This window comes from Streptopelia decaocto (genome assembly GCF_964273445.1).
Source record: "Streptopelia decaocto genome assembly, chromosome: 4".
NCBI classification, from domain to species: Eukaryota; Metazoa; Chordata; class Aves; order Columbiformes; family Columbidae; genus Streptopelia; species Streptopelia decaocto.
Window position 1 is genome coordinate 29,782,296 of NC_138658.1, and position 24,997 is coordinate 29,807,292.

The 24,997-nt window shown below is 44.7% G+C and overlaps 1 protein-coding gene across 5 annotated transcripts in view; it reads right to left on the reverse strand.

The window, feature by feature from the left end:
* EPHA5 (EPH receptor A5) overlaps positions 1–24,997 on the reverse strand; it is a 203,710-nt gene that overhangs the window by 9,793 nt on the left and 168,920 nt on the right. For all 5 annotated transcript variants that reach the window (XM_082051993.1, XM_082051992.1, XM_082051990.1 and 2 more), the window contains 8 exons: positions 19,138–19,205; positions 17,549–17,674; positions 16,458–16,643; positions 12,795–12,856; positions 11,764–11,973; positions 9,934–10,083; positions 5,156–5,349; positions 1,028–1,183 (listed from right to left, as the gene is read on the reverse strand). In XM_082051993.1, the coding sequence (XP_081908119.1) occupies positions 1,028–1,183; positions 5,156–5,349; positions 9,934–10,083; positions 11,764–11,973; positions 12,795–12,856; positions 16,458–16,643; positions 17,549–17,674; positions 19,138–19,205 (1,152 nt within the window). The remainder of the gene's footprint in view (positions 1–1,027; positions 1,184–5,155; positions 5,350–9,933; positions 10,084–11,763; positions 11,974–12,794; positions 12,857–16,457; positions 16,644–17,548; positions 17,675–19,137; positions 19,206–24,997) is intronic.

Here is a 24,997-nt window from a genome sequence, read left to right on the forward strand (position 1 = left end):
ACTAAGGCAAAACTGAACTCAAGGCAGGTGTTATCAACCTGCAGCACATGCAAAGGACCCCCTATCCTGTACAGTGAGCTCCAAGAAAGCCCTCAGGCAGGCAGGAGATACGCTTCGGTTCTGCAGGGTGTGGGGAATTTTTCTTGTTTTACTCCTAATCCCTGGCACCAATTCTCTGTGTGCACTGTCCATCTGCATGTGGTCAGAGGAGCCATGATCTCCTCCAAAGCAGCATGGAGCACACTCCTTCCTACTCTGCCCCAACGCCTGCAGTAACCCAAGCTCAACTAAGCCAGCCCTGGGGCAAGTTTGAGAAAGGGGCAGGAGGAATGTACAGACATAATTACACAAGCAAGACAGGCAACTAAAGGTGGAGCATAACAAACCAACAGCCCCAAGGCATCTATCAACTCATTTTAGTGCTGTCACCCCAACCACAGTCATACCCACGTGCAAAAACCAAGGGCACATTCAGAAGGAAGAGTCTTGTTCAGGGAGCCTGGTCCCTATAGCTGTGGGTTTGCTGATGCTCTTCTGATTGCATTGGCTGTATCAATCAATGCTTGTTTCTGTTAATGTTAAATATATTTTCATGCTTTACTGAGCGTCCATCTGGCTATGTCCAGATCAACTCCGAAAACAGCTTATCCTGTGTAAAGCCAGTATAACTAAGCAGGGACTCTAGCTCCTACACATTTACTAGTAGGATAGTTTATTTTTAATTTGTCTGTAAACCTGAATAATCAACTGCTATTATGTCTAGGGGATGGCCTGCAAATTATTCAAGCATTAATTTCTGTAAGTAAAGGAGCCAAAGCACTGGCTGCCAACAGAGTGACCGTAAGCTTTAGTCTTCCCTGTGCTTGTTACCATCAATATGGATGGTGAAAGAGAAACTTCTGACTGCGAAGAAAGGGTAATGGCTTCTCTTTCTGCAGCCTCCTCCCTCCATACTTCTGAATATGTTTGTCTTCCCCAGCTCTGCAACTCCAACAAATGAGGTGAAAATGATCTTAATGCTACTCACTCTATGGTCACCTGAGCCACAGCATCCATTGAACTGTATCCGTTCTCCATGAAGATCTCTGTGTATCGGCCCATTTTGATGGCTTCCAGCCATTCCCCCACTGACCTGTAGGTGCTGCTCCCCACTGGACTGTGCTCTACCATCAGATTTGACACTCTGAGGACAAAAGCAAAACACAGGAGCAAACAGAATCAGTATCAAGGTGAACCCAATGTGACTCAGTCGCATTTTTAGATAGTAAAGATGGTTCTTCTGCCACGTTTTCAGTGACTGCTGCAGCCCAAATCCTCCCAGCACGCTTGATACACAATGTGTTAAACACACTGCTTCACTTCTGACTTTGGAGGTAGTTGCTGCCATTTCTGGTCCATGCTGCAATCAGCGAGAGGAGGAGAGGACTGGAGACCATCCCCAGTGCCTCTCGCTCCTCTTGTACCCAGCTCCCCCAGTTGCCCTTACTTCAAGATCTCCGGTTTCACTCCTCCAGTTCTGTTTTCCTCCTCTGCCTGTAAATCTCCTAATTAACTTAAGACAGCCCAGATCCTGGAAACTGCAAATCCAATTACATTTCCCAGCAGCAGCTTTTGAGGGCAGGCTGCTGTTAATACCTCAGGGGCTGCTCCCATGGAGCTGGGCCAGGATTTCAGATGCAGGTGGCCTCTAGTGAGCCCAGCAGAGAGCAGCAACACTCCAGCCATGCTCTAGCCTGAAACCACATGCAGACCCTCTCTCAAAACCTTGCCGCGGCAATCGCTACCTGCTCGCTTATGCCATGCACGAAAGAAGCAACTCAGGCAAAATAATAACCCTTCACTGCAGCAGAAACACCGACATGAGTGACCTGTGCTGCATACAGGTCCACCTCTCTGCTAATGATGCGCAGAGAACACAGGGGGCTTGTCCAAGGTCAGCCGGGAAAGAAACCAGATTTGTCCCCTGCTTGTAAACCAGGACATACAGCTAACATAAGCCTCACATAAAGATTACTACCCACGGGTAAAATAAACCCATGTTTGCTGGGTGGTCAGTCTCTGACCATGAGGCTTACACTGAAAAGACTTTCAACTGGAGGGAGAGCTGGGCTATTATGTTATTATAGCACTCCAAGATTCTTCATGTATTTTATGAGCACATTAGTATTATTTGTTTATTTAATAGCAATGCTGAAGGGTCCAATAAAATGTGAATACTTGCAGTACCAAAAGCATAATGGCTTCCCATAACATTTTATACACATGAGGAATTCAAAACTCCTAAGTAATCATAATGAGAAGTGGATTTTCATCACTTATGTCAGGAGATACCTACTATATGCATGGGCTGTAATGTAGAGAGTGACTTCCTCCCTTATTTGCATTAATCAGAATTTCCATAAAGAATACATTACATATATAAAAAATCCTTTACAGCTGCTGTATGTTAAAATTATGATTCATTTGGCATTACTATGGTCTGGGCATAGCAATCTGTGGTTATAGAAACACTGCCCCAAAGCCCAGCTGTTCAGGTGCTTCATCCATGTCAAAAATACCTATAGCAGCTTTGAAAAGTAGACGTGTGGAATTGTGTGGATCTGTTCATGGAATAAAACATCAGCAAAGTGCTTAGCAGCTCAAGGGAACAGTTTACTGTCTATTTTCCTCTTTTCTGGCATAATAGTTTGGTATAAGAGTGCATGAACCTCCATATAACAGGCCTTGAAGCTGACTGTTCTGAACTGAAAATAAAAGAGAAACATCACACATTTTGTGCTACTAGAAACCCTTTCCTGAAGGTTTGCTGGGACTGACATTACAATTAATTGCTAATAAGAGTAATTTCTTCTTCAGATGGTTAGTGATGCATGTCAAATAGCCTGAAGAATCTGATCTACTTTGTATTAAAAAATTAAATGCACAGAGATTTCACATTTCTTCTCTTCCAGTGAATGAGATGCCACTCACGGGGACGTGTCGGCATGGGGACATGAGGTCCAGCTACAGGCGAGATGGTTCACCTGTAGCTGTGCAAGACTCACTCTGAAGGTGGAGAGATGGACAGGTCGAAGCTCACAACGGTACATTGGCTTTGGTCCATGCTACCAGTCTAACCTCATCTTACACCCCTCTCCTTCCTGTCAAAGGATAACATCGTGTCTTTTTTTGTCTCCTCTGACAATAAGCTTTTCTGAGGGTCTCTTCCAGTGTTAATCTGGATAACTCCACTTGCCACCAGTGAAGCAGTGATGGTTTATTTACATATACATCACTCCCTCATGATCCTGTGAGTGACCGAGTGAATAGCAGCGCAGTGGCTTAGAAATATACTACTTCTGTTCTTATAGTGCAAAAAGTTTCTCCAAGATTCCAGTGTGGTGGAGACCCCACTACTAATACTCACTCAAAAATACAAATCTCCCTTCCCACCCCCCTCCCCAGCTTTATTTCTTGCTTGTATTTACCTTATTTGTAGCTGTGTAACAATTGAGATTCATGTTTAATTGCATGGTGGCTGCTCTAATCAATGTCGCTTTAGCAAATCGTTTGTGTACAACTCTTTGGGAGCCACCTCTTGTGGGTTACTCCCGAGGTTACTGTGGCAGAATGCAAACCCCGCTCTCTCCTCCTCCCTCCTTCAGTATGGAAGGAGTAGGCACATCTCCCTCTCTCTCTGCTACTTGAGGCTAACAGCTTCTATTGTTTGGCCCCAGGGCACCCTGGCCAGGGCCATTAGGAGAAGGGAGTGCCGAGGCACCAGGGAGCCGCTGGGCACCTGGCCAGTGTGGGGGATGTTTGGAGGCTTCAGGGGGTGCAGAGAAGCTTCTAGAATGCCTACAGTCAGATCTGATCAGCCAATATAAAAACGGGATTCTCGTCGAGAGTCTGCCCATTGTCGTGGGTCTGTCGGAGCACGAGCAAGATGCTGCCGCCGAGAGCCCCCTCCCCGGGATGGAGACTCCGCTTGCCCTGCCGCCATGGGTGTGAGTAAAACTTCTCACAGGATTGCGAGTATATTTATACTTTTTGTGCACATATGCATGTGTAACTTTCCATGCTCAATATGAACACGTGTAAAATTAATCTTCGCATAATCGCGGGTGTATTTTCCTTCCGTGCACATTTGCACGTGTAAATTTCCATGCACATTTGCACGCGTACTTTCCGTGCTCAATACAAGCACGTGTATAAATTATTTCCTCGCACAATCGCGAGTGTATTTTCCTCCCGTGCTTCCACATAAGCACATGTAATATTCCGTGCACATTTGCACGTGTAAGTAAATTAACCCTCGCAGGATTGCGAGTGTATTATAAATTTACCCTCGCACAATCGTGAGTGTACACTTTCCGTACTCACTACGAGTACGTGTATCTCTTTAAAATAATCCCACACCGTGTTCAGGCAAGTGTGTACTCCTCCGGGACTCAGGGACGGCTCCAGCATTGTTTTGGGTGAAGCCATGTGCATGCACTCTGTGGACCGCCTGTTGTATTAGTTGCTGCCCCTTAATAATTTTCCTCAACTGATATCCAAACCTGTATTTAAGTCACTTCTGGAGTGCTAAAACCCTGTTCCTCACCGGTTTAATAAAAGTTGTTTTGGACCCTGTTGTCCCTTAAACTAACCTCGGGGTGCCTCCGTGACAGTTACCAAGACTGTCAGAAGTGGAGGTCGTGGCTAACACACCTGGGAAGCTGTGAGAGAATGCACTTGGACATCTGTGAGCTCTGCACATCATAAGAGCTTCCCCAAGAGATGCTCTTCATTCATATTGCCGAGATAAAGTCAACAGGCAGATAATTTGAGCAGTGTTTACTATCTACTTCATCCACTCAAGTCCTGTCATCTCTACTCTTGGGGTAGAGCGCAGGTAGCTTTATCATACACTCATAAATACTGCTAAAACTCCAGTTCCTGAAAGACAGGCCACAGTATAACAGGAAAATTGCTTTTATAGAGTAACTAAATTGCTCACCTGCCTGCCAATTTTAACAAAAAAAGTTGATTTGGGGAAGCTCCCCTGGACATAATGAAGCTGGAAGAACATCCACCCCCAGATGTTCACAGGCTAAATAATAAGTGATAATTCAACTCCAGGGACAGGTATTCAGACAAGGATCTGAGAAATGGCTCTGGCCTGAGTTTGTACCTGCTTGATGCATTCACCAACGTCTTCAAGCTGCTTGGGTTACGGATGAGCTTGTCCAACATGCTGACAATCTCGTCAAACTTGGGCCTGCTGTTGCGGTCCTTCTGCCAGCAGTCGAGCATGAGCTGGTAGAGTGCAGCCGGGCAGTCCATAGGGCTTGGCAGACGATAGCCTTCCTCCACAGCTTTAATCACCTGCAGGAGACACAACACAAGGCTGAGAAGTCATTTTTCTTCCTCCTACCTTTTCCTCCAGTTGATTTAAACAGAGCTTGGGGGCCAGCAATACGCTCATAAACAAGCCCACCACCGCCACAACTCTGCATACAAGAGGCAAACTCAGCAAACCCCACTATATTTCAGATTTTCTATGGGATAGGTTGAATAAGTTTATTTTTGGACACTGCAAAATGAATTTAGAAAGCCCGGGCACCGCCGTAAGCAGGGGGCCAGATCTCATCTTGTATAATACCTATCCAAAGCTCTGCTCAGGTCTGTAGGTTCTATACCAGGAAATTCCCAGAGGTGACTCTAAGTCCACAAATGGCAGCCTATGGGGCTTTCTGGCATCTTCCTTCAGTACAACAATTTTGTTTACTCAGATGTTGGCTGCTCTTTAAATGAAAAGGCACATTCTAGACCACGAATTTGTATTACAGTAATAAAAGTCAGACTATTTCCAAAGAGACTCTGAATGCTAATTGATGGATAGATTCAAAGCAGAGGTAGAACAACCATCTCATGTATCATTCAATACTGTCTGGGTCTAGACGTTTCTTAATGTGGCCACATTTCTGCCAGGATTTTAAAATGTCAGCCCAAGAGTATATAAATTAAAACCAGGGGAGGGTGGTTGTGCTGATTTCAAATATAATACAAACCATATATGGTTCTGTATATAAACCAAGCGGTACGCACATGTGTTGCCTGCCCTCTTGAAAGGCAGAAATGAATAAATGAGAGCAGAATTGAAGACAGCAACTTGTTTTCCCCAGTTCAGGGCAGATTTACAGCAGGGCTCCAAGACCAGCAGTTCCCATTTTGAACCCTTAGCAATTATCAGGAGAACACAGCTCTTATTTCAAGCCGCAGGGGTCTGTGACTGTGCCAAGAGTCCCAGCGGATTGTCTTCACAATCTCTACTCCCAAGACTTGTTGACCAAAAGGAGCTGGAAGCAGCTATTGCTGTATGAAAAACCACAGCGCTTCACCGCTGGGCTCCAAAGGCTGCCTGAGATGCTGTTCATTCTAGGCACCATCTCACTTCTGATTTGAAAACATCCTGTGTTTAAAAAGAAGACTCTGTGGTTAGCATGGAAGTTGTTTTCTTGATCTTTAATCCCCATATGAGCGGTACAGGAAGAGCCAAGACAGGCTGGCATTGCATTTCAAGAAGGCTTCAAAAATTGGGACTGCATGGATTGCCTTGGAATCATTCTCCACCATGGGGCTTCTTGCCAAGTGGAAGAGTCCCAGGAATGAGCTGGGCTGGCTGAGTGGCAGTAGTGGGAACCTCAGCTTCCCTAAGGACCTAAGTAGTAGAGAAGAAGTTAGGCGAGGCTTTGTAGTCTTCTCCAAGGGTACTGGGCATGTCTGAAGATCTGGCCAACAAGGCCTTTTGTAGCCATCCAAGGTTTCATCTGTCAGTGGAGCAGTTGCACTGCTCTCCACCCAACCTGTGCCTGCAAAGCAATCTATTCTACAGACTGGCTTTTGCTCACAACCTCAAAAACCAGCCCCACACACTCTGCTGTTCTTCACACCATGCTTTTCAGTTGGTCCCTAACCCCAAATTTGCAGTTGCTCTATAATAAAAAGCCTCAGTGTGGCACAGCCACAAGAATGTTATTTGCTGCATCAGTGTCTGTATTTATAACAGTAACGGATCATCCTCCAGCTGTAGCAGAAAGCAAATACTAGCAAGACAGGGAGCAGACCATCTGGCACCAGCTCAGAATATCTGACGTACATCTGCAGCAGGGTTATGCATGCTTGATATTCCTGGCAGCAACATCACAATCAATAGTGTTAACTCAATTTACAGGATGTCATTCGTTCTGGAGATGCAATGTAAATGGTATCAAAACACTACAAGGATCTAGGATGCTGAAATATACTCTTGCATCTGAAGGTGCCTCGGGGGTTGGCAATAACAGGAGCAAAAGAATGAAACAACAAAGATAAATGACTTGTAGCCACCACAATACTTAGAAAATAAGAAAATGGCCCATTTGCTGTTCTGCTCATTGATGCATACTGCTTTTTAAGACTTGAAGAGCTAAAATTTGCTCCTATAAGGGGGCATTTTTGTTCCTTTTCCTCTCTTGAATAAGCACTACTCATTTATTGATCAGCGTGACTGAACCAGAGATGCTTGAGAGAGGACAAGTCAGGATAATCTATTCCACCAAACACTTTTAGCTCTGTGTTTTCATAAACCCACCAGCCTGAAGACTAAAAAGCAACTACTGTCATCATTTAGCTTCCCACCCTGTGTAATACGGGCCACAGAATTCTTCTCAACAATTCCTGCATCAAAGCCTTATCTTGTGGTCAAGTCAAAGCATATTTTTAGAAGGTCATCCAGAAACCAGCACAACTTTAAAATGTGGTTTGTAGCCTTGGCAGTTACAATGCTGCCTGCCCTACGGTGCTGCAACTCCTTTAAAGCAAATCGGCTGTAACATGGGGAGAACTACTTTGCTCACTGCTGACCATGCCTGCAAATAATGTGCTTTAATTACAAGCCACACAAGAAGAAACTTGTGCAGCGGAGTCTGAAATTCACCTAAGCAGAGCCCTCTGGTCCTCTGCATGAAAGTCAACACTGATTCTTCAGCCAACATGAGGAGGGGAGGAAGGCAGAGAAGATGAAGAAGAAAGGCACAAATTGCATGAGAACATTTCTCTGTCATGCACTGAATTAAATTTCCCAGGCTATTGGCCTCCAGGCACTTGCCACCCACACCCGTTACAGGCAGAGGTGACCCAAGCAAAGCCTGAGCAGCAACTGATGCTCATCAGCATCTCACCAGTCCTCTGCTTTCTCCTGCTAAAGAAACGAGTCCCCCACCTGCTTCTTCTCAGGTCAGAGTGAAATTCACTCTGTACCACATGGTGCATGGAGGCATTTGGGTTTTTTGGAACAGTTCTGTGAAGCGTGGATGTTTATACAATAGCATTACCATCCAGACCAGGGACTGTCCTGGCCATGAAGTGTTATTTCATCGGCACCAACCTGAATCTTAGCCTGCCATTTACTGAACAACATCTGTGCTCTGCCAGTGCATTGGCATTGAATATAGTTACTGTGCTCAGTGTGACTGAAAAAGCTTGGCTCTTAATACCTGCATACTCTGCACAGGCTGTGGAAGAAAGTCTCTCTATTTGATTGAGATAAATCCCTGTGTAGATACAGGCTACTTTACCAAACTCCCTGCAAACATGACAGCCTCAGCGATGCAGCAGTGGTGGGGCATTCATGCCAAACAACACGCTCATCTCCCTGGCAAGAAGCATGGCATGACTGTCCCAGAGGTACCGCTCATTTCTGCACCTGGACTCAGAGTGATATGAGACAGCAGCTCGGTGTGACAGGTAGTAAAATCCACTGATGGCGAAGGCCCACAGACAAAATACAGCCAGAGCTTTTGCTGCCAGTGAAATGGCAGAAAGTCAAGAGGATGGGAACACTGCTCAAAAAAGAAAAAAGAATTAAACATCAGGTGTTGTGCCCATGAAGGAGCAAGGACCTGCTTGGTCACCCAGACAGCAGCAGCATCTCCACTGGTGGCATCGCTGCAGAGATGAAGAGAGAGGGATGAAGAACAAATGGGTTTGCCAAGTGCTCTTGTACCCCCGCCATCGCAGAACTGCTTGGGGGGCCCTGCGTGCCTCATGGTGACCCTGAGCTCACACACTAGCTAGCATCCTCAGAGACCTCCATGTGTTGTGTTTCTTGGAGATGTGAAGAGGAAGGAGGGGCCCCAGAAAATCTGGCAAAACCTAGCTTAAATTTTTTTAGCCTTAGACAAGGACAGATGTTTATGGTGAGCTCAGGGTAGGAGGTAGAGATCCTACTGGAGCATCTCTGGAAGGAAGAGGATGGCATCTCCAGGCACCTCTCTGGTGGCCTTAAAGTCAGAGGCTTGAGGGGGCACTGGGGCTCAGGAGCAAGGGGACACAACTTGAGGGGTGCTATACATATACATATAACCGTGAGACTTTGCGTTAGCACAGACTTATACGATGTTCTCAACAGGAGCAAAACCGTGCTCACAAGATCCATGATGCAAGGGAAACAGAGCTGCAGTCTCTGGGATTGCTGTCACTTGATCAAATCATCGAGCTTTTGTGCAGCAAAACAAAGCCCTTATCATGACTCTCTTGAGTTTCTGAATTACGCGGCAGTGGGGGTTTGAATACACAAATGAAATACTGCCAGTTATCAGCATCTATTCCCTGGCAGACCTTTGTCACCAAGCAGAGGAGGGCCTGGCTCTAGCTCTAACAGCATTAGTGAAGCTCCGGTGGTCTGCTCGGGGAAGCAGGCCTGCCCCTGTGCAGACAGACACATTCCCCTCTGCGCACAGCCTGTTCTGGGTTGCTGCTGCTGCAAAAAAGAGCATCAAACAGGAGGATTGGTTTAATCTGGTGTGAGGGAGCAAAGCCAGTTTTACAGCAGCTCTCATCCTCTTGTCCCCATCCTGCCTCTCTGATTGCAGGCTGAACGCTGAGCCCTCAAAATCCCATCATGCGGCAGCTCTCGCATGTGCTTACATCTTGGTTTGTCATTTCCCAGTAAGGTCTCTCGCCGTAGGACATCACTTCCCACATCACAATGCCATAGCTCCAAACATCGCTGGCCGATGTGAATTTGCGGAAGGCAATCGCTTCGGGTGCCGTCCATCGGATGGGAATCTTCCCTCCCTAGAATAAAAAGTTAAAACAACAAAAACAACAACAAAAACCAACCAAATGAGAACCAGATTACAGGGGAGGGCAGGGAACATGCAAAAGAGGATGAAGCATCAGAGCACTGAGGGATGTTATTTTCTCTCTGGAAAGAGACATCGAATTTTAAAGTAAATCTGTTTGACAGCATGGGGCCCTCTTCCACATTATCTCAGCCCATAAGCATTTGTAGGCTGCCTACTAATTGGCTGTCCTGAAGGTCTGTTGTTTGAACGCTGGTACATGTATAGGATCAACATCTCAATTATGTTGCAAGGCTTGGTAAGGGAATACAGTTCCTCCGTCTCTGAGAGCGAGCAGGGGCAGAACAGACAGCTCTGAAACCAAGAAAGACTTTGATCTAATGAGGGCTTCATGCAAATTGCTGTGGAGGTAATGTCATTTTTTTTTTCTTTAGCGCGGTCCTAATCCTGCAGAGGGATCTGCATAGCAGGCACAGAAATCTGCTTGGCCTTTGCTGTGGGACTGAAAACGATGCCACAGCTGTCAAGTGTGCTTTGCTATTTCCCTTTCCACTTTCTACCACTTTAGAAATCAAACTTCAGATCATCTCTGACAAGGAAGAGAGGAGGGAAAGGATTTGGATTAAGGATTAAAGAAAGGAGTTTGGATTAAGAAGTGCTTTTCTCATTGGGTTTAAAGAGTTGTCTCCCCTGATTTGTATCAAAATATATTTTACTGTGAAGTCCTTTCCTCTCAGTGATGAACCAAATATTGGAAAGTCTCCCTGAATTCCCCCTAACAGTGTTTATTATTGGAAAAAAGAAATTGGAACACGTTTTCAAAGCCAATTTTAAAAAGTCCATTCTTCCAATAATGATTTATTCACAGATCTATTGATGCATGCCATGCTCCCAGCCCTGTCATGGGGTTGGGACTGCCAAGAGTCCAAAGGCCTTTCCCAGATTGCAAAATCTCCACGGGGAACTGGGAACAGGAGACAGAGAGCTCCCATCGCCCTCAGAAAAATGTGATAATTGGTGACATCCCATCACAGGAGGCTCTCTCCAAGTCTCCACTGCTGGAGACAGGTCCTGGCCATCCCCGCTCCACAGTGCTGGGGCCGTGGGACCTCGCACCATGGTGGGTGCTGGTGTCCTGAAAGGATGGATCAGGGATGGAAAGGGCTGAGACTGGAGCAGCCCTTTCTCAGGCTGAGGGAAACAACCTTTGACAGGGTAACGTTGAATATGTGCCATTTGCAACAGGCATGACATGCTTGTTAATGTTTTAGAAGGGGCAAATTGTCCAGAAGACCATGGCTTACATCTCTTCATGGATGCATAAGCAAAGCACTTGCTCCTTCTCTTTCCTCCCTTCCGTACTCACCAAAGAGGACAGGATTCATCCGGGAGTGCAGTGCCCTGGCCAAGTTTGCTATTTGACTCTGGAACCCAATGTGAACTTACAAGTTATTAGTTATGTTCTGCTGTATTTGGCCATCCTCACTAAACAGTGACAGGCATTTGCAAAATGAACTTGATTATGATTAACTGGTAACAATGCCAAACCCTCCTGCACAGTTTAGAGGCTCTGGATTTGTAGAAACCTCTTTGCTAAAGAGCTTGAATACCAAAAAGCAGCAGGAAATAAATTTTTCTTGAGTGTAATCAGTTGAGTATCCTCATAACTCACCCTGGTTGTGTATGCCGCTTCGGGGTCGTCTTCTAGGACTCTGGAGAGGCCAAAGTCAGACACCTTGCAGACTAAGTTGCTGTTGATGAGAATGTTCCTGGCAGCGAGATCTCTGTGTACATAACCCATGTCAGACAGGTACTTCATTCCCGATGCAATGCCTCGCAGCATCCCGACCAGCTGAATGACCGTGAACTGCCCATCATTCTTCTGTAAAAAGAAGGAGACATTTGAAGAGCTGAGCATCTCTTACTCTCAGCATTGCATGTGCACCAAGAAAAATGCAAAGGCAAGTCTCCAGTGCAGAAAACCAGGGAAATTAATAATTCATTACTCGCATGCTCAGACCACGAAGCTTTTCATAGTTTCATTGTTTGAATTATGATCCCTAGAGACAAAGCTAAGGAAATGTAGTTCTTCTAACCGGAGATCAAGGAGTGAACTGTTTCCACTGGTGACTGATGAAGAGACAGTGACTGGGAGTGTACACATGTAATTAAGTGTATAAAAGCACCAGGGTGGGCTGTCTCTGAGTCAGCCAATGGAAAGGCACCAAGATGCACATAAATCCTACTTGCAGAGGTCCACAGGTGAATATTTGGGGGCTGGGGCTCCTCCCATGTTACTACACCACATTTCTAACCTCTTGGTCTATCCTCCCTTCTCCAGCTCTCACATTTCATGAAAAACTCTGATGAGTGTGGGGTTTGCCATGATGCAGCAGCGTGGATGTGCTCTTGAAACAGCAAGAAGTTTTGCAGGCTAAGTGAATCACTTCCATGCAGCAGACCACCTTCTAAAGTAAATGTAATATTCTCCAACTTATTCTTATCTGTTTGTACCAATGCATGAACCAATTCCCGAAGGATGTTGTATAAATACAGATCAAACACGTAACTGAGCTAATCCTGCCTCCAGACAGCACCAACGGCTGGACCAGCACCCAGCAAACGTTTTCATCCCTATTAACCACCTGCAAAGAACCCGAGGTTTAACCAAGGCCACCCCTGGAAAAATAGTCAAAGTATTACCTTTAAAAATGTATCCAGAGAACCGTTCTCCATGTATTCAGTTACTATCATTACTGGTTTGTCTAGAAAAAAATTTTTAAAAAGTGCACCAGTTTGTTAGCAGCAATTTATTTAAAAAACATGAGCAATAAAATTGTTTCATAGTGTGCCTGAATACAAATATACAGCCATGCAACAGTAAATCTACACTGAGACACTGCTGTCCCAGAGGGATGACAACAGTTTTTGCCCACATCTATGTAGAAATAGAAGAATTGAGGAGGAGGGGATGGCAAAGTAACCCCATATTACAGGTGGGGTACCTGCAAGCTGAAAGAAAGGATGGGATTACATCCCTTGTAATTCAACTAAACCTGTGTGACTGCCTTTGTAAACTCATCTGGAATGAAGAAAAGGAATATTTGTGCTGCAGAACAAAAGCAAGTTAAATATGGAGTGAGTGTGAGTGGAAATCAAAATAAAAGTTTTTAACAAAAGACCTGGTCTCCTACTGTTGACAGCAATAATAACATTTTTCCAAATCCATGTGATTAATTTTCATGCCCGAGTCATTTTTATGGTAATTATATATAGGTTTTGCTCAGTTTTTATATCTAATTTCTCGCTAGCTTGCCACAATGACATAGCAATAATTAATGTGGTGTGCTCCAGCCCTTGTAAATTCAATGAAATCTTATAAGAACATGATAATTATTTTTTATTTAAATCAATTTCCATTAGCTAGCACACGGCACAGACAAAAGAGGAGCTGTCAATTATTTGTAAAACGCATTATAAACGTCTTTGGTAGAAATGATCAACGAGAGCTGCTGCATGTCATAACATGCACATGAAGGTAAATGCTCCGAAAAATGGGCACGCATCCCACCATTTACATTGATCTTAATCTTCTCACTTCCCCCTTACCTTAACTATTTGCTTAATTTACTGCTTAATTATCTACACAATAAAGGTAATTGTGAGCTTGTCAACCAAAACACTTACTGTTGCACAGACACTACCTTTGCAGCGAGAGGGACCTGCACTGCTTCCATTCTTATAAGTTAATATCACAGTGACTGCCCTGTGCTCAGAACTTCTGCTATGAGAAAAGCACAATGGCGCCATGAGCAATAATGGCAAGTCCCCAAAACCATCACAAGCCCCATCTTTGAGGATGACAGCCTTCCTGCCACGCACAACATGGGCAGGAGGGAGAAGGGATCTTGGGTGACGTTGCTATACGTTGGCGAGCACATTGGTGGCTATGTGAGGAGGGAAAATCATGGGTATATATCTCTTTTCTTTTTTAAAACGTTTTGTTTTTAAACACTAGCCTCCTGACTGTGGCATGGGGTCCCTATCTCTGACACTTCAAGGTGTCATTGCAGCAAGACTGGCATCTCATTTGTAAATTAAAAGTAGCTAAGGGCTTGTCTGCTTGGCGACAACGAAGACAATACAAATTAACTAAGGTGTGCCTTTGAAGTAGATTAGTTAAATGGTATTAAGCCTTTGCATGGATATTCTCATTCAGAATTAAAAATGGCCTAATTCATTTTCACTTGATTTATTTCTAAAGTAAATCATAATGCAGCAGACATTTCACCCTAAAGATCCGAATCCATGATAGGCCAACGACTAAAACACTGAAGGGAAAGAGAAGTTAAACAATAGCAGCATTGTCTGGGATTCAAAAAGCTAGTTTTAGTCCATTTAAAAGAAAAAAAAAAAAGCTGGGAAGATGCTCTGGATGCCTGATGGAAAAATTTTGAGTGCAGTAAACAAGCATGTAATGAGCATGTAGTGTGCAGGATGGATGCCCACGAAGAGGCTTTTGTGTGCTACACAAGGTGACTCCAAGAGAGTATGTTATTCAACTATTGGAAGAGACCCATCTTGTGTTTTCTTTTTTTTTTTTTAATTAGAAGTTTTAGCAAATGCACTTTCAAGGAAAAATACAAAAGAAGGACGTTGATTGCAAACACGTACTGATTTCAGGTAGGTTATAAGGATATGAACAGGACAAATGTCTGGTGTCTCTGTACCTGCTCTATTGCAGATCTGAAAAAAGAACTAATCTTGAAGAAACTGCCTCTGATGAATGACAAATGCAATGACCAGCAGCCACATGGCCCCAGATGCTGGCGAGAAGCAACTATTACCACAAGCATCACTAGCAGATCCCTGAGGGAGCTAGACTTAATCGTAGTTTAAATCAGTCCTACCCCCTTCAGCTACACCCTCGTTCTTCCCTGCCTTCAGCTAATTTTTGTCTCTGCTCTTACCCTGCAGGGTTCAGCACTACCCTCCTGTGGGCTCTTTGCCAGCATTTTGCTGCAGCAGTTTCTCAAAATATGACAGCTGGGAATTATCAGGGCTCATGGCTCAAAATACTCTTGCATTTTACAAGGGGAAGGCGATGCTGCATGCTCTGGTAGACATCCCAGGCTCAGCGCTGTCTCTGTCGCCCACCCACTGCCTTAGGCTGGCCAGGCACACCAGCTCCTAGTTCTACCTCATTTAATTCTGGGCTTTTGTAGAGGGGCTTTCTCTTGCCCAAGCATATTATGCCTAGGTTAAACAAGTTTTGCAGAGGGAGTTAACGTGTTGGTGTTTTTTTGTTGTATGTTTTTTTGTTTTTTTTTTTTAATAATTTTATCCATTATTTATCCATTCTAGGTAGAATAATGCCAAAATCATTCAGACACAAATCACTGTTGTGGTTTAACCTGAGCTAGCAATACAACCATGATAGCCACTCACTCACTCCCTCCTCCTCCCTCCCCGCTAGGGGAGACAATCGGAAGGGAAAAGAGAAACTTGAATTGAGATAAACACAGTTTAATAAAATAACAAAATACTAATACACTACTAGTAAATATATATATAACATAGAAATAAAAGATACTCAAGGCGATGCTTCACTAATTCCGTCCATAACTGATCAGCCAGTCCCAGGAAGCTGCACCTGGTTGTGATCCCGAAGAGAGGAACAAAAAAAAAGGAAAAAAAAAAAAAAAAAAGGGAAAAAGGCAGAAAGGTGCAGAGGCCTCTGCAAAATGGCAAAAGGCCGAACTAAGCGTCCTGAACAGAACTCCCACGGCTCCGATAAAAACAACAAAAAAGAAAGAATGCGTGAGAGAAAAAAAAAAACACCCAAGAGCAGGCAGGAGTGAGAATGCCCCAGAAAGAGTGAGCAGAAGATCCCCCTGCTCCTTAAATCTGAAGCATGACACTAATGGGATGGAATACTCTTATTGATCAGTCTGGATGTCGGTCAAGCTCCGCCCCATCCATGCCCCCATTCTTTGATGCCTCTCACCTGTGGACAGAGCGCTCAGAATGTCCTTGGCTCTCAGACCAGAGCAATTAAAAACATTAACTCTGTGCTGGGGTGTTATCTTTTGTTCTCAAAATGAGTTCAAATAATGAGCATGCTAGCTATGAAAAAGAAAGGTTTCTAACTGCATGAAGAAAATAACTCAATTTCAGTCAAACCAGCATAGGAACCTGTTCCCAGCTAGACCCACAAAGTGTGATTTCAGGCAAGGGGAGCTGGCTGGGTTTTGAGAAATGATAAAAGGTGCAGTCAAAAGGTAAGTTACCTGAGTTTTCCTTCCCTATCCAACTCTCCCATCAATCAGAGCTCAAGGAGAGAGGTTGGCAGCAACTTGCACCTACTTTTGGTGACGACACCTTCCAGGTGGATGATGTTGGGGTGGTCGAACTGCCCCATGATGCTTGCTTCTCCCAAGAAATCTCGCCTCTGCTTCTCTGTGTAGCCCACCTTCAGGGTTTTGATAGCCACTGGCAACTCATGTTTGCCATGCAGCTTCAGCCGTCCACTGCAGACTTCCCCAAATTCACCTTCAGAGAAAATTCAGAAAGAACGGGATTGCAGCATGCCGAAGGCACCTGTCCGTCTGCAGCATATAGCTCAGCTCATAGAGATAGCCAAGTAGCTCATAAGCACAAGAAAACTGGGAAGAAAAATGTAATTTTCCTATATTTAAAGAGCTACGCTCTATATTCCAATGTGGTTTTTCCTCATTTCATGTTTTTGTCTACTAGATGAAATAGTCTTGTCACATCCTGTATCATCACCCTGTGTAGACAGCTGTAAAGAACAAGCCACTTGCTTCTTAACCTCCTTTTGGTAAGTTAAATAGATGGAATGCTGTTAACCTTTCATAGCAACATATATTTTTATAGACTACAAAACCTTTCTGATTTTACAACCACCTTTTCTAAAACAGTAATGCAAATGGATATTTTTTTCTGGTGAACAGTACATTACCTCCAAAAACACAATTTCAGAGGATACAAAACATTCCTAAGGTTGGACGCAATTCCAAACAAAAAGCTTAACTGTAAAGAAAATGGGAAATTCTTCTTTTAACCAGAGAAGCTTTGGAATTTGTGCTTTTTTTCTCTCTCAGATGACTTCTTATTCTTATATTTGCTTTGAGACTGACCTTAATGGAGGAGGAGAAAAAGGTTAAAAGAGTGAAAAGAACCTGAAAATTAAGTGACTCAGTTCCCTTAGCATCTGTCGAAATAACTCAAGCTTTGTGATAATTTTCTGCTGTCTTCAGTTCAGTCCTTGAATTTCAAAACCATAGACAAGATGTCCCAAAGTTTGGAGGGAACGTGCTCCCCATCACTTGCAGGGCACCGACCAGCACAAAGATTTCACAGCCTTTCTTTATTTCTAGCATTAAAAAAGCCAACCCTCCACGCTGCTTTAAGGGGCACGAAATGTGTTTCCATACCAGCTCCAATAACTCTTTCAATGGTTATACATGAAACTTCGATTTCCTTGGCAAACTCGTGAACAGCTTGATTAGGGTCCTCATAGGTGTGCGGATCAATGTAGGTCCTTACTCCGGGCAGCTTAACTGCAAACACAAATGAACAGTGTTACCAAAACATGGTATGACAGATGATGGGCAATACTCAGTTCTTGGCCTTTGCATTCTGGTTTGCTGGAAGATATTGCAGCCAGGAAACCTATTTCTATGGGAAAAACGAATATATAACGCTTTTTGAATGTTCTGTGTTTTGAAACACTGTGCAAGTAAGCACCTTTGGAAAGGACATTTATTTGATATGTGACATACATGAAACTTCATTGTATTTAGAAAAGTGCATGACGGTGCTCAGCTGAAACGATGCACAGCTGAAAATCCCTTTCAGTCCTGCATAACAGGCTGATCGAGGGTCTACAGGAAAAGAATCCCTTTCTGGATCTGGAAAGGACACGCCAGGAGGAAAAGTACAAAAATCAAAATGCTCAAGGAAACAACTCGCAAAGCAAGTTGGGTGGATGGGGGTTGACAGGGAGCTGCAATAAATTATGTCCTACCAGTCACATATTAGCTAATCAATCAGCCACATTATTTCAGATGGAGTTACTGAGATTTAAACGAACGGAATATTTGCAGTACAAAGCCTGTGGGTTGTACCAGTATAAATACAATCAATAGCAGGCTTTTTCTCCAGGACTTGAGAGGGGAAAAGTATTTTCAATATCCATATTATAAGTTTGTTTTGACAATCATAAGGACACTTGCATGGAGAACTGCTCATTGGTCCAATAAGACAGCTACATTACATTCCGACTGTTAATTGATTTGCTTCTTGCTGCCTTCATTACATAGCAGTAATGGAAATCTGACTTTTGTTCGAGACACATTTACTTTTTCCACCCCAAAAGGCACCTTGCTGTTCCCCATCCCCAGACCTCACAGCACTTAATGAAGGAAGGCTTTTCAAACACTGGCTCTGGAGGTATGGGAGGACTCATAACAACCATAAGATCTATTGTCTAGCATCACCACAGAGGTTTGTGTATTCAAATAAGCTTGTGGGTCTTAACAGAGTGTTTCTAAAAGCTTCCCAGGAGCAAGAAGTAAGCATTATTTCTCTGCAGAGGCATCCGAGGCAAAGATGAGTTGTGGGTTTGGTCCTCGTGGCTGGCTGAGGTGCATCAAAGGTTTTAAACAGGAATTCTGCACAGGTACATCCAGACCACAAAACTGTAGAGCTTTTATGTGCTGGCTGGGCAAAATTAATAGCACACAGTACAGGCAGAGAAGCAAAATAAAATGGCTTGCTAGAGAGATGTGCTGATGATGTACTGGTGCAAACAGCTGGGCATATGTCAGGACTGCTCAAATGTTCAGTTCTCTATGGGGCTTCGAGCCGGGGGAGGAGGGGACTTACTGAATAACAGAACAAAACGAATTTGTTTGTGAATTACTAGCAAAACAGTTTCTGGAAAAAAAAAATCCTCTCACTTGTATTTCTTATTACCACAGAGAGACAAAAATGCATATATACACATTTGATCTTTACTCACTGTGTCCATTATGAAAATGCATCTTTTCTTCTTCTGGATCTTGTTTAGCCTTGCTATACCCACATCGCCTGGAAAAAAAAAAAACCAACAAACAAAAGCAAACACAGAAGAGTGGTTTTGTCGCTGGTATGGCAGAACCCTGCTCATTACTTCAAATCACAGAAACCCAGAGCAGCAATGAATCCAACCTCTCTAGTGGCCGTATTGCTGATGTTCCAGTTTTAGCTCATCAAACTAGTTGCAATTTCCCTAACAGGATTCAGGGCCCAAGGCCCACCGATTTTCAATTGGACTTGTGCTTCTAAATTCCACAGATGCTTCTGAACACCTCCACTCTCCCATACATGTAATTCAGCTATTATTAAGAAGGAAAAAAAGCAAGAAGAGGAGGGATGATGAAAGGGAATGGAATGAAACATTACAATCACAGAAGTGGGATCTGCAGAGACCGCAGAGCTTTTGCAGGGACCATCTTGTATGTACTGCATGGTCCCCTTCGTCCATGGGGTGGCTGCACAGAACTTTGAATTTCGATACTTTTGATACTTCAGAGAACAGCTGCAAGGCTGCAGCTGAATCCCAACGTGGAGCTGCAAACATGGGCATATGGGCATCCTCCTGCCAGTCTTTGTCTGCTCTTCCCCAACTTGTCCCTCACCCTTCTTGCCACTTCTCTAGGCAACATTATCACATTAGCATTAACTGGCTGCTTTGGTGGCATTTCTGAGACCTCTTTCACTCAGACAATCACTTAGGAAGCTACAGAGGAACCACACAGGCGAGGAGAACTGTTATTTACACACATACATATATATATACTTAAAAACATGGGATGAGGTATGTATGAGGCACATATATCTGCCAGTCTTTCCCAGGACCTGATATGGTAACTGGATAGAGGAACTGGATCATCCCTCAAGCAAACCACATGGACACGTGATGGAGGAACACTGCTTGAAAGAGAGAAAAACCTGCAACTGAGCTCTGCAAGGCAGCCAGCACGCAGGGGATGGCAAGCTGAGACACCCCAAAAAAACCCTCGTGGTAACAAGGAGCCGCTGACAGCCGAGAAAGTTGGAGTCACGTCTTCCCTTGCCCATGACTTTGAGATGGGAGGGATGCAGACGCTCCAGCATTGCTCACAGCAAGGAAGCGCATACGATTAGCAGAAACAAAACTGCAATTAGGAGGAGGCAGCAACAGGCATCTGCACAAAACATGCCCTCAATGGGAAGTACTGTTCCAGGGAACTGCTGCCTGGCTGGCTGCAAAGGGCCGAGCAGCCTTTTGGTTAGAGGATTTTGGCACCGGGCTTGTGAAGCAAACACAATTACAAACAAAATGCCCCAGACGATGGGACGTAGACACCGCTGCCGAGCTAGCAAGCGCAAGGGAACAGATTGGTAGAAGGTGCAGAAGGGGGAGGACTGGCAGGCAGTGCATGGAACGGCAGGGAGGTGACAGGGTCAATAAACAGGTCACACTTGATCAGCAGCCAGGCAATCCATGCAGGGCGCGATCTCAGCAGCAGCAGCCCAGCAGAGACCATCACGCTCAGAAGGCAACACCCACGAAGGCAGCGATGGAGACACGGCTCAGTTATCCCCCCGGCAGTGCCTGCAGCAGCGCTCGTCACCCTGCTGTAGCGCTCGTCACCCTGCTGTAGCCATCTCCCAAGATGGGGTCTTGCCTAATTAGCTCAAAAATTAAGTACTAGGTGAAAGCAGAGATGCAGAGAGGAAGGGTCATTGCAAAGTATGTTTGGGTGTTTACAAACCCTGGGTGAAAGTGGATTCTCTTTCATCATGCCACTGCCACCCACTTAAGTATAAAACCTAGAGATGAGCATCAATTCCCACTTCTGGCAAATGCTATTTTTTTCCACTTCAAGTTGCCAGAAATTAAATCACTTTTCTGCAATTTCTGTAATTTTCTGGATCAGGGTGTATATGTGTGAAGAGGTTTTCGAGGCAGGTATTCAAACCTCAGATTTCCTCTTAGAATACACAAATTCATCCCTCTACCAATCAGACGTAAAAGATTTCTTCTGTTTGCTGTTTAAAGCAAATGCCCTCACCTCTTACTCCTGATGCTTTGACCATAAAGAGGGAGGAGAGAGAGATGGGGAACATGCCATCACTTGCATCCAGTGATCTGAGCGCACCTTGATGGACAACTCAAAGGGACCAAGCAAACACATCCAGCAGCACGGCACAGAAATCAGGCTCTGGGACCCCCAAAGTATCATTAAAACAAGACAGGTCAAAGTGAAATTTCAGGCAGTGGACCACCACTGTCAAGCAATAGTTGGGCATCGCTAACAAAGCCTGCTGCAAAACCTGCCCCATGCAATTGCCTGTGCCCTTTGCACACTTGTTTTCTTAAACTACCCAGAGAAATGGGCCAGGTACATACTAACTGGAGCTAAACCACACCTCTTCCCTTCTCAACCTTCAGATGCCTTCAATAACACACACAAGCAGTTTTTTTCTCCTTTCTTCACCAGCTAAATCCCATTCAAACCTGCTATTTCAGGTTAACAGTTCTGATTCACTACATGAATCTTACTGGCAGATAAAAGTATCTAAATGTTGTGGCCTTGCAATATATTTTTTTGGAAGATAAAGCTCCCAGTTGTTTGTGAAATAATCCATTTCTGTATGTGCATTTGTGCTTAATATTTATTAGAAAAATTGTGAGTCAAAAGTCTCCTGATGGAAGACCCACTCTCTAGTTTATGGTCATTATACAAACCATAGATTTCTTATAACTTTTCTATATCACATACTGCAGAAGTATAAAGATCCTGATGCTCGCTTCATCTCCCACTGAGCTGGAGACACTCAGTCAAAGAGTTAATGTAATTCAGCAGCACACCTGAATCTCAATTCATTTACTCCTGTTGTGGATTTGTCCCAGTTTCTGGATCTAGAAAGCAGCTGTCTTCCTTGCATGGCCCTGTGTTTTTCAATAAAACTATCAGAGGAAAAAAAAAAGTGAGACTTTAAATATTCTTAAGGCATCATGTCTTATTTAAAAACTACTTACAGATTGGCAGGCAGCTCATAAAATATTTATGGGGCAGATTATAAAAGTGAAGTTGTAAAATGATCCCTATATAGGTTTATAAAATATAAAACTGACAGGTAGAATGATGATGAATCCAGCTGGGAATCGGATGCCCGTTGCCTGGCATGACAGAAACCAATTCAGAGAGAAAAATCCTTCAAGAAACCAGGCAGGACGATGCTTGTTCTCCCTGGACCTGTGGAGATACTTTGTGTCTGAACCTGTGCTTCGGGGTGCCCTTTCTGGCCCCACCGAAAGCCTAAGAGAAGGAGGTTCCATCTCCCAGCTGGGGCCACACATGGGACGGCACTGGGGACACATATAGGGACAGCATTTGGAAGTCCCCGATGAGGGAAGGGCCTTGCCTTGCCAGGCACAGCCAGTGCCATCAACTGCTTTGTGCCCTAAACCAGCCTGTAATTTCCTGTCCCAGTCCTGCAGAGATTTACACATTTATTTAATTTCTTAAATATGAGACAAATGAACTCTGTGCGCTTCCCTGAACAGTAACAAAACGCCACTTGCTTTTCAGGGGTCAGACCTTCACTCAGAAGCACATCTTTTACTATAAATCAGCTCTGATGAATGCATCCCACCCACCTCGAGCTGGCATTTTACAGAAAGTTTGTGAGGACCGTGAGGTTGTTGTTTATAAGGGGTTAGTGCTCATTTCATACTATTTTTTTTCAAGATGTTAAAGCAACAAGGTTGCATATGTGTTGCAGGACTGCATTCCACCCAGAGGAACAAACAAACCAGGCTCCATCCATATGGCCAAGATCCTGTCACCTCAGCTCATGTGTGGAGACAATAACTTGTTCAGCAAATCGGTTTATCCTGGATAAACAATGCTGATATGGAGAGCCAGAGGCAAAGGTCCGTGTTCTGCATTCGCCTTTGCTGCTTGCAATCCCAGAGTATATTCAGTAGTACAAAACTACGAAATGCTTGAGGGACTGGTGTAAAACAAACAGCTTTTATACCGGAAGTTGTCTCCCATTTTTCTGTTCACTTTTTTTGATGTCTATAATGAGTTATTTTTCCACTGCACTGGACCGAACTTTCACCTGGGGTAACCTGGTGCAATCCATGCTGGTTGGGAATCTCTCATTCAACTCTACCTACTCTCAAAGTCCTCTTATTCGTAGAATGGGATCAGAAGAGCACTAAAAGGTCTTGAAATGACAAGCTAAGACCTTCAGCCAGTTTGAAGAGACACCAGACGACTGGCCTGAGCTCACCATCTTCTCAGCAGCTTTCCCAGCCACTGCTGTCTCCCTCTCCATGGTGCCAGCCTCCCTTCAACCTCCAGTTAACCAAAGGAAGTTTCACAATTCCAGCAGTGGTATTTTTGGCCTTTAGTCTTTCCCTGCCTTTGTACTGAATGACTCCTTGGCTTTCCTAAACTACTGCCAGAACAATTAAATACCAATTTGAACAAGATACTGTTTCCTACTCTTGCAGGAAGCTCCCTCTGAAGTGATCTCCATAAATTTCTCTGAAGAGGTTGTTTTGCCTTCTGATGGCATGGCCTTTCCCATTTGCCCTTCCCAGCTGGCTGTCGCATTGGTCTCTCCCTAGCTGAGGAGGAATGTGGCAGAGGGTAATTTCCAGCTCAGCTACATTTTCCCTGTGCGTCTCTCTTCTTCACAGTCATCCAGTCCATTCCCAGTGTCCTCTGAGTGGGCGCACGCCATATTTCCCATTGCTGTCACACTATGAACTTGAACATGAGCCAACCATGTGTCCTGGTAGCCAAGAGGGCCAACCATGTCCTGGGGTGCATCAAGCACAACACTGCCAGCCGGGCAAGGGAGATGATTGTCCTGCTCTGCTCTGCACTGGTGTGGCCTCACCTGGAGCACTGTGTGCAGTTCTGGGTGCCACAGGATGAAAAGGATATCAGATGCCAGAGGGTGTCCAGAAGAGGGCTACAAAGTTGGTGAAGGATTTGGAGGGGAAGCCGTATGAGAAGCAGCTAAAGTCACTTGGTTTGTTCAGCCTGGAGGAGACTGAGGGGAGACCTCATTTTGCTCTACAGCTTCCTCACAAGGGGAGGAGGAGGGGCTGGCACTGATCTCTCCTCTTTGGTGATCAATGATAGAACCCAAGAGAACGACAGGAAGATGTGCCAGAGGAGGTTTAGGTTGGACACTAGGAAAAGGTTCTTCACCCAGAGGGTGGTGGAGCAGTGCAACAGGCCACCCAGGGGAGGTAGGAACAGCTCCAAGCCTGACAGTATTCAAGAAGCAATTGGACAACGCCTTCAGACACATGCTTCAGACACATTTTAGGATTGTCATATGCAGGGACAAGAGTTGGACTTGATTATGCTTGTAGATTCCCTTCCAACTCAGGACATTCTATGATTATATAGCTGGGGGACATTTGAGGCACATCTCCCAGCGAGGCACTGCTCCTGCACTGGTGGCATGGCCACCACCGACAACTGAAGTACTGAGAGGTTCTCCTTACCAACGCAACTGGAATGTCTCAAGCAGCAATGTGATGAGGCCATGATTTCAGGAGTATCACAGTATCACAGTATGTTTAGGATTGGAAGGGACCTCAAAAGATCATCTAGTCCAATCCTCCTGCTGGAGCAGGAACACCTAGGTGAGGTCGCACAGGAACATGTCCAGGCGGGTTTTGAATGTCTCCAGAGAAGGAGACTCCACAACTTCCCTGGGCAGCCTGTTCCAGTGCTCTGTCACCCTCACTGAGAAGAAGTTTCTTCTCAAACTTAAGTGGAACCTCTTGTGTTCCAGCTTGATCCCATTACCCCTTGTCC